This window comes from Oryzias melastigma, linkage group LG11, assembly GCF_002922805.2.
Source record: "Oryzias melastigma strain HK-1 linkage group LG11, ASM292280v2, whole genome shotgun sequence".
Lineage (NCBI taxonomy): Eukaryota > Metazoa > Chordata > Actinopteri > Beloniformes > Adrianichthyidae > Oryzias > Oryzias melastigma.
Genome location: NC_050522.1, coordinates 17,901,803 through 17,912,172, shown reverse-complemented (window position 1 = coordinate 17,912,172; position 10,370 = coordinate 17,901,803). Strand labels below are relative to the sequence as shown.

Sequence of the window (10,370 nt, the reverse complement as noted above, 5' to 3'; positions counted from 1 at the left end):
CCATTTCTTTTTAATTAAATATTTATTTAATTTAATGCTATTTTTAATTGTTGATTTGCAATGCTTTAAGAAGCTTGTTTTGTTAATTTCTTAATCTTTATTTATTGGGGCAGGGGGAACACTGCCTCCCTTTGCCCCCCATAACTCCGCCCCTGCCCCCTCCTCCAACACCTGAAGAGATGGGCAGGGCCCCGTTTGGCCCCACAAAGCCGCCCCACAGGTCAGATCAAGGCGTTGTGGCAGCACTGTCAGCCCCATTGTGGGTGCGTGGTGGTGACAGGCACGCCAGAGGAACAGCAGCCGCACTGCCAGATTAATGTCATGAGGCGGTGAAAGCCTGGGATGGTCTGTTTGTTACCCCCGCCACCACCACCCCCTCAACCACCAACGTGAGGCTCCCCACACGTCCCAATCTCCTCAGTCACTTGATTAAATTGAAAAAATTGCACGCGGCGCATCTGAGATAAGCACGGCTGGGAGGACTACTTGAAAGACGTCAATATAAAAATAAATAAAAGTGCGCCACAGTGTGATCTGCAGCAACAGTAGCGGCGCCTTCGTTTATTTTCATCCTTCAAACCAGTTTTCTTCAGACTCGGGAGAAGAAAAACACTTTTTTTTTTTGTCTGCCTTAAATGTTTGCCGTACAAAAAGATGTGAACACTTTAAGATTCCATGAGAAAATTGTGTTTTTTGAGAAGGGCGTTCTGCAAATACAAATCTTCAATAAAGTCAAACTCTTCCATATTTACATGTCCCAGAGAAACGACACTGAAAGGACAAAACTGAAGTTTTAGGGCTCTTTCAGTGGAAGAAAAGGACACTTTAAAACAGAAAAATGTCCCATTACTCCATGGACAGTATTAAATATCTTTTGTAGGTCCAGATTTCAAAATAAAAACTTCAGGTGTACTTCAAAATAAAAATATTAGAAAATAAATGCAAATGTTATCAATTTAAGGTGCCCATGCGATTAGGCACGTTAACACCGCAGATAACACAGTGTCCATTTTGACCATGGAAAAGTAAAGTTTAAAAACATAGCATCATTTATGAGACAAAACCTGCATTTTACAAGGACTAAGAGAGGAGGTCTGATCACTTAAGTTTCAGATGTTGATGACATGGTGGTAGCAGGACAAACCACTCCTCTGGGAGCCAGGGGGGAGGAGGAATGGACCGGAGACGCAACGAAAATAATGTGAGCTAGAGTGACTAGCGGACTTATCTCTGACCGTTTTGTCTCGGCTAATGTGTCTTATAGTTCGTAAAATCTGGTGTAAGCATGGTGGCATGTTCAAATCCCAGGCTCTGTCAAAGACAGCCAATATGGGAATCACATGCATAAATTTCCTGATGTATGCTCCTTTTAAGGCGACAATAAAGTCATGGTCTGTCCATGCGGACGCTGTGGTATAGAGGTAGAGTGGTCGACCTCTAACCAGAAGATAGAACCGCACTGCTCGCTCATGTGTTCAAGTGTCCTCAAGTAAGACACTAAACTCCACATTGTTCCTGGTGGTTATAGGTTCATCATCAGTGTGTGAATGTGTGTGTGCATGGGTGAATGAGACTGTGACTGTAAAGCACTTCTAAGAAAGGAGTAAAGCACTTATTAAGTAAACACCATTTATCACAGTCTTCCACAGTTCCTGGTGAGGATAAAGTCATGGGATTTCACGCTTCTGATCTTCATAGTCCATCCTAGATCCTAGAGAGCATCACTCTTTTGTTCTTGACTTCAGATTAGAAGATGGCGATACACATCCCATGAGACTCTTGTGGACCCAACAAGTTTGAACTGGAAAGCAACCAAGGCCTTGTGCTTCCAAATGACAACACTGAACTTGTGTCGAGAATTTGACTTCTAATGTCTTCACATTCTTACAAACAGTCTTTGGCTCCACTTCATTCTTGAGTGACTGACTTTGACTGTTTTAGAATGCAAATGGAAGTAATGTTGAGCATTCAGCAGAAACTCTCACCAGCAAACAGCAGAGGCTGTTCAGTCCTAAAACTGCCCACATGTGCAGCTGACTAATATCTCACCAAGGGAAAATGTCCATAAATCATTTTTATTTCCAGTTCAGGAACTCTAATTCTGAATATTCATAAAAGCACCTGGTCATCTGGTGATTTCTATGGCCCAATCAGACCAGTTCACTCTCTCTGACCCAGGTAGTCCGGGTTTCAGATTAGAACCAGGTCAACGCTCTGCACGCAGAAGTTTTTCACACATCCATTTTAAAAGCTTATATTTAAACAAATTGGAGCTGAACACCGTTCTCCTGTTATCACAGCATCAACCAGATCATGAAATCTGAGGAAATGATCGTCTCGGTTCATTTTGTCACAGCTAAAACGAACACATAAAGATAAAGTCAAACAATTTAATTAACAGACTTCCCTCTATCAGACGGTGAAAACAAAGAAGAACGGTGGCCTTTCTGTTTCAAACAGATGTCTTCCAGAATGGCAAACAGGAACAATTATGATGATAATGCAGACATGATCGTGATTATGACACCTCGCTGTGATCAAACTATTAATTGTGACTGAAAAGAATCAGTCGAGCGTGTAATGAATTAACACCCAACAATTCTACCGCTTAACCACAGACGGCGTTTCTGCGCATCACAAACTCGCCGTCCGTAGAAGAAACAATCCAGTCAAACTCCTGCAGGAGTTTGGTGTGGCGTGGTTTCTGATAAAAGGGGTGGAGCTTGAGGGAGGAGCTTCAGGTGGGTTTTACACCCTCCAGGTGTTGAGTCTTTTTTGAAGCAACTTTTATCAGAAAAAGCCAGGATTTGGATTCATCCTTTCCTTTTTAACGCCAGTAATTCCAGCTGCGTGGAAAACACGGCCGACAACCAACACTCTGATATTTGTCTGATTTTCTGCTGCTGAAACAGTCCGGCACCGTTTCATTATCATGATCTATAATTACAGAGCTGTCCCTTTCTTTAACAACGTGTACTCATTATACAATTTGCCATTGTTCCACTAAAGACTTTTTTTTGTGTTGTTTCCTCCCCGGCATCCGCGGTTCATCACCGGCTTTTGTGCGAGCAGACGTTCCGCATTCACAGCCCCCCCTTCCCGTTTGCCCCCGGAGAGTTGGTGCGTGTGTGGGGCGCTTTTCGGTTGGATTAAGGCTGAGCTGGTTCCACACAGCAGCACACCACCACCACCTCCCAACCCGTGCCAGAGCCGGCTTCGGTGTGGCATCCAGAGCGTTTGGCGCCACACGTCGACCTTTGAGCGGTCGAACTGCAAAGTTCTAGAGAAATGTTACTGTTTTGTATCAATGGTTTGTAATAAATTGTGGTTTCAGTTCAACAGTTTGAATTTTCCTCGAGCTGATCTCAAATTTGGAAAGGAGACTTTGGAAGGGTGACAAATGAGTACCTGGTATTTTACTTTTATGTGAATTTACACTGAAAAACGTGAAACTTTTTTTATGTTTTTATCTAATTAAAATGTTAGGTCTACTCAACTCAAAAATAATATTTGACAAAACAATTATTTTTAATGTAACTAATTATAGAGCTTTTGTGAATTGATCCAATTTTTCACTTTTTACAGATTAATGTTATTTTTTTAATCGTTATTTTGCAATATTTAAAGAATCTTGTGTTGACGGTTTCTTAATGAAGCTTGTTGCTGGGCCCCCTGTAGCTCCGCCCCTGGAAAACGTGAACAAAAATGTTCAATTTTGACAAAATCCTTAATGATATGTGAGAAAAATGTGACATACATCCTTTAAACGTTTATCTTACAGTTTCATATCAATGCAACTCAATGTGGGATTCTTCCAGGACGAGTTTATTCACTAAAACTTTTTTTTTTTTTTTTTAAACAGGCACGCAATGTTTCTTTCAGTTTTAGTCACACAGTGGAAAGTTTTCTTTAACCTCAAGGTACCATCGATCCGCAAAAACTTTTCTTCTCTTTCTATTGGCTGCAGAAAACTATCTGTCTTGTGCACTGAGGGATGTGAAACTGAGCTAAATGTGGAGTAAAATCAGATTCAAGCTTCTCGTAGATGAGAATTTCATGCCAACTTGCTCCCAGATTACCTGAAAAAATCATTGCTTCATGAGTAATCTGATTACTTGTGTGCACAGAAAGGTAGATTATGAACAAATTCATTAAGCAAATTCCTATTTTGAGTTTAAACTTGTGGCTAATTAATGAAAAATATATTTTTAACGAAGAATGATTCAGTTGGATTTAAGAAATTGATTCTCAGAAATGTGTTTGGCTTTGATTCCCTCAAAAATCTAAGTTATTAACACACATTTTCATTTCAGTAAAGCACAAAATATGATTTTATTCATACATCCATATTCAGAAATGATCATTTTCAATCTTTAGCTCACACTGCTGTGGACAAACTGCGTATTCTCTTTGTGTGTTTCTCTTCGCAGCTCCTTATCAGTCTTTTTGAGAATAATCTATTGACTAAATTCGCTTTTAGGAAGCAAAAATAGATGTACTTTGATGGTCAGAGCATCAGACAGAGGATGTTCGCTCCATCGTGATGCACTGCGGTCTAAACCCACACACTGTTTTTGACAAAAGTATCGTTTTTCAGATTACGGGGCAGATCAAAAAATGAACTTCTTCATCATTTGTGTCATTTTTTAAGCCTTTTCCCTCTTTGAAACAATAGATTGTGAAAAGCTCCCTAAAAATAAACTCTTGCTGCTTGGAAACTGAAGCAAAATGAACAATCTTTGTCAAGTAATTAAAAAAAAACATATTTCAGTTTTAATTTAAAATGATTTCTTTAAAGAGCTCCGATGTTTTGTGGTGATGACTTCTTTAATTAAACATGAAGGGAAGATTAATGTGCTTTAAAGCAGAGCTTTACAGAGATGAAAAGACAGGGGAAATGATATTAAATCAAGGAAAAAAAGAGATGTCATGCAGACAAAAACATGAGCTTCATCTCAGTGTTCAACAGATCCCCCCCCCCCCAATGAAAAAAAAGGCAAAAATCAGAGCTGGGAGTGTCTCAGCCCCTGCAGCTGCTTCAGGCTCTCCTGTAACTGATCCCCCCTCCCGTGAAGGAGAGTATTTATATCAGAGCCACGCACCCAGACGAGCCTTCATGGGGGGGTCACTCCTGCAGGACTTCAGAAAGTGTCTCCAAAGCCCCCAAACATTCAGAATGGACCTGAACTCCTGTCTATAGTTGCGTGCCACCTCCAGTTCCCAGCACGCGCGCGAGGGATGCTCAAATCAGCTGTTAGCGCAGATCTCTAGTGCAGGGGTCCGACAATGAGGGGGGGTCCCTGAAGCTTTCCCGCAGAGGAAAAAGTTTCAGTCTGATCTGACAGCTTCACAGCCTGGGATGAAAAGGGCGTGATGCGTTCACGGTCCAACACAAACCCACGAGGAAAGTTCAGGAGCTCTTCACAACCGCACCTGCTCCAACCTATAGGATCAACAAGAAGGGGCCACTTCCCCAAACTCTCAGCCAACTTAAGAGATCCACGCGCGCGTAAAGCCAGGTCCCTTCCCGTCTTACCTGTTGGTCCTTCCAGGCTGTCCGCGTGGATCCCGACGGCCAGCATCAGCAGAAAGGCTGCGGGGTACATGTTTGGGCAAAGTAAAAAGTCCAGGCTGCGTCCTCTCACACCAAGCAGATCCTGCAGGAAACTCCAGCAGCGGGATGAGCGGAGAGGAGCCGCGCGCTCAGCTCCATCCACAAAGGCGCACGGCGTCCACGGCGCGCACGGGGAGCAACTGAGCTCCAGCTGAAGCGCTCAAAGAGTCCCACACACACACGCACCTCTGCACTGACTCTAACGGCTCCTTCACTTTACTCGTGCGGGGAGTGGGACGCAGGAATGCGTGTCTGCGGCGCCTCCATGCGGCGAGAAGAGGGAACTGCTCCAGCCAGAAACTCACAAGGAGCATGACAGTGTTCTTAGAATTTCTCATTAGAACAGCTGTGCATTTTTCCCATGAATAAATACTTATTTTTGAACCCATTATTAAAGTCTTCTGCAGTTTTGGGGGTGAAAAACTAGTTTTTCAGTCTGTATTTTTTTATTACAGTAGTGCAATATGGGAAATTATTCAATTTCACCAAAGTAAATATCATTGGCAAGACATCAGCTCATCTTCATTCCAGTAAATATGTATGATCATTGTGTTTATTTGTTAAAAGACTTTTTATATGAATGACTGTAAAATACAAAGTAGTTTCTTTTTTATTATTAATATTATTGGTTGTGGCTTGTGGTTTTTATCAAGGAACAACTAAATCTTGGCCCCAAAAAAGGTTGAAAAACACAGTTTTAGAGGAGTTTCTGGCCTCTTGCTCTGTCCAACGTGTTTGCGTGGAATCATGGGAAATTAGTTTTTCCTTTAATACTATGGAGTCATACTAAACCACCCTGGAAAGACCAGATATTCTCTGATTTCTATATTAAGCCTGGTTATAGTCTTCAGATGTGAGGGAATAAAAGATGCTCCAAGTTATCTGATCAAAAAGTTTTTGTCTTTGGCTCAAAGTAAGTTCTCGAAAACGTGTTTAGTGTGGAACAGGTTGAGTTCATTAAGTCTGTTTTAGGGTTTCTGCTTTCCACACTTAACTTTCAACATTTCTGAACACAAAACAAAAGTAAATGATCATGTAACCCATTTCAATTTAACTTTAAAAGGAAAACCTTGCAGCATAAATGCAAAGACACACATCGAGGTTAGCTGAAGAAAGAACCAGGAGCTGTAAATGGATGCATCGTTATAGAACTAGTATGTTTCGTTGCAGGAATTTGGTCTTTAGCTGTTTTCCAGCGACTCTTTCTTCAAAAATCTGCTGTTGTAACTGCATGACTTCTTCAAGCAGAAAATCCTCTCTGAAAAACAGCAATGAAAGGAAATCCTGTCAAATGATGATGGGAAACTTCTGACAACCTCAAGTTAAGCAGATTTAGCTGGATCATCGACTATTCCCATCTCAAGTTGTTCACCTTTTGTCAAATCCTGTCAGGAGTTCCAGCAGTGAATCTGCTGTCTCTGATCCGCACATTTGGTTTGGTTGAAAACTTTACAGCAGACACAACTGACACAACCCTGTATTTAATCCGGTTTAGGGATCGGCACAGAAACCACAGTTAGCCAGTAGCATGAAGGGTTTTGCTTATAAGGACCCTCACTGGATTAAGCTCGTCACATCCTCTGGGAAACAAACCCGGGTTTACCATGCGGGCCTGCATGCAGCCAACCAGCCCATCCAGTAAATTATGTGTTAAATTAAGATTAATGGTCTACCAATGTGGATTTGTGACCTCCAGGCTAGTCAAAAATTCTTACACTTTGAACATAAACAAATCTGTCAATGAGTTGAAAATTTTTTTTTTTTTTTTTTTTTTATTCCACTCACTTTTTCCCTTTTACTGTGTAATTTTAACCTCTTCTTAAGGTTTGGACGACACATATAGACAAATATAGGAAGTTGCTAAACACTGTAAAATAACAGTGTTGTTCCTCCTTCCATCTTTATTTTTAATTGACAATAACTTTATTTTAACTTTAACTTTTTTTCTCACTACTTTCTACTACTAAATAACTACATAGTGCAGGGCTAGCTAGAGGACTAGATTTTAAAAGAAATTCAGACATCACGCTAATTAATTAAAAAAAATAATGACAAACATTCTGTCACAGATTTCACAAAGTAAAAACCTTATTAATATGAACATTTTATGAAGATTATTTATGAATCCGCTGTGTTGTAATGATGTAAACTTGGATGGTTTATTTTCAAAAATAAATTAAAATACATAATAAACTGAATTAAAATACTTTTTCTCTTAAAAATATGTTCAAATGCAATGTATTCTGGTCAATATTTGCTAATCTAGTTAGCATCGATGCACACTTTTTTTTTTCTTTTTTTGCAGAGACTTCTGGGAAATTTCTAGGATTTTGAAATTATAGGCTATGTCCAACTTCCTTCACTGCACACTATATAGTACACTATATAATGCGTTTATCATCCAATATTGAGTGCCCTAAAATGTTCCCTTTGCAAAAAAAAAAAAAAAACCAGCGTGCATCAATACTGACTACATTGGCAAATATAGACGACTTTGCATTCCTTTTGAATAATTTTTCCGGGGGAAAAAAAATGTGTAAAGGGTAACTAAACAGGGCAGCTGTCCATTCTCAGCTCAGATTTGAAAAATGCCAAAAAGGGGGCGGGGCTAGTGCAGCCGGACTGGGTGGCGGAGGTGTGGCTTGGATCTATAATTGACTATTAGGTCAGGTTTATGTAGCTGTAACACTAGGAGGCACAGTTCTTGCGCAATTTACAGTTTTTAGAGATAATAAAAAAGTATCTATACCATGACATCAATCATTTTCTATGCTTTAATTCAAGCTATGTTTTGTGAAAATCGGTTAAAAAATGAGGGAGCCAGCCTGATTTTTGTGGTTGATGCTTACATGTCTTACATTGAAACAGTTGCGTTCTGTTGACGCGACTCAATTCTTAGCAATGGCGCCTGTGCGGTAACGTCTGTGAATAGCAGTGAATAGACAATCCAGTAATATATATCAATGCTCAAGGCAGTGCTTGTCTGACGACGCAGCTGTGGGTTTGCAGGTCCGAAGGGGACCCATGTCTGAGGGTAGTAAAATGCCGCTAGCATCATAGCTAATATAGGCTAACATATTAAACAATGTTCATTACAAATCCATCACTAGGATGGAGTTTGCTAGATATAATGCTAATTGCACTAACTTCCAAGTCGACTGGATAGTTGTGTAAGCCAGTAGATTTTTAACATCGGAAGGCAAAACACCTCCTAGTGCCATGCTAAAGCTAACTTTTACAGACTCATGGATGGGCGGGGCTTTTATACTGGGGCTCCAGAGCATAATGATTTGCAACTTCTGGGACTTACAGCTGTTGACCAATCAGAACACGTAATTGTTTCAACCTGTAGGTTGCAGCACACTATATTTTCAGGAATTTAACACATTTATTTTAATTACTTTTTGCCGTTTAAAAACTTTCTTGGTAAGACAATTTATCTGGTAAGCCAGAAAATTGGAAACATTTTTCTTGAGTCAATGGTCTTTTTAGATTCAGTTTTTTCAGTGCACTCGTTCTAAGAGTAGCGACACTAGACTCGATTCAAGTTCTACTCTTCCCACACACTTTTCTAGTCTTGTGGCTTTACTCAGATCAGATAACTCCTTTCAAAGACCTTTTGCCCCCAGGTTTATCTGTTGTGATTGAACAGTTAAGTGACTCTGCTTGCTGAGGTGGTCCATAGAACCATTCTTGCACCTTACTGATCTGCTGTGTCGGTTATGTCATAACCCTTGTTGAAGCATCTCAATATAAAACCACAATTCCAAAAAAAAAAAACCTTCTTTCACTCACTGGTGGATGGTAAACCAGGGAACACACTGCCGCCTAGTGGATGGGAGGATACCATTCTCAGACAATGGGTGGCTGGACTAGGAGAAGTTGGACTAACCAAACTATCGTGATTAGCATGATCAATACAGGCCGTCTGGTGTTAGAATGTCTTAATCTAAAGTTAAAATTACAAGTTTGATAAAATGCATTTATTTAGGTGAAAATAATGGCACAATTTAGAAATAAAGGTGCTAAGAAGTTAAAACTAATCAGTTGTGTTGCTTGTACTGTCTTTTCACTGGATTTGGACATTGGTTACTGCACCTTCACATCATGTTTTCCTTCGGTGCTCCCTGTAAGTGGGCTCTTGGCTCCAAAGCAAACATCCCGTCGCAGCTCTTTCTCCTCAGCATCGAGCTAAAAAGCAACAGATTACATTCGGACTCACTCCTGATGAGGGGGAGTCCGGTAGCAGCACCTCGCCAAACGCTGGCTGAGCCATGTCTGTGCTCACTGTCCATATATATTTCATGACTCTGATGCAGTATTATCTCCCTGTTGGGTTGTTTAGCATTCAGACTGTGGTCTGCAGAGTTGTACCTGCACAGTTTGGGTTCAGGCAGCAGATGAAAAGCCTGCAGCAAAGCCGGCAGCTGAGTTTTCCCTGGTCCTGCAGGTCTGCTCCACGCCTGACCTCTGCTTTCACCATGAGATGGTTTTAATTAACGGTAATTTAGCATGTTCTATCACGTTCTGTTGGTGCTTCAAAAGCCACCTGGATTAGATGTTCCCTTTTAACAGTCAGAGATCAGCTTTTTGCAAGTCAAAAAGGAACCTGAAACGGACTCCACTCAGCATATTCCAACACCCTTCTTCCCAAATCAAAGGGAGTCCTGGGATTGGAGAGGAGGAATATATCACAAGAACGACGCCGTCTGAGCTCTCCTGGGTAATGAAAGAGCACAAATAGAGTGGATTCAGT

General features: G+C 40.8%; 1 protein-coding gene across 9 annotated transcripts in view; it reads right to left on the bottom strand.

Moving 5' to 3' along the window:
* Window positions 1-5,903, bottom strand: part of ptprua (protein tyrosine phosphatase receptor type Ua) — a 206,453-nt gene extending 200,550 nt beyond the window's left edge. For 8 of the 9 annotated variants that reach the window (XM_024298204.2, XM_024298216.2, XM_024298209.2 and 5 more), the window contains exon 1: window positions 5,537-5,900. In XM_024298204.2, the coding sequence (XP_024153972.1) occupies window positions 5,537-5,606 (70 nt within the window). In that variant the 5' untranslated portion in view covers window positions 5,607-5,900. Of the gene's footprint in view, window positions 1-5,536 lie in introns of all 9 variants that reach the window. The other variant, XM_036214365.1, reaches the window with a different exon arrangement.
* Window positions 5,904-10,370: the final 4,467 nt, after the last annotated feature.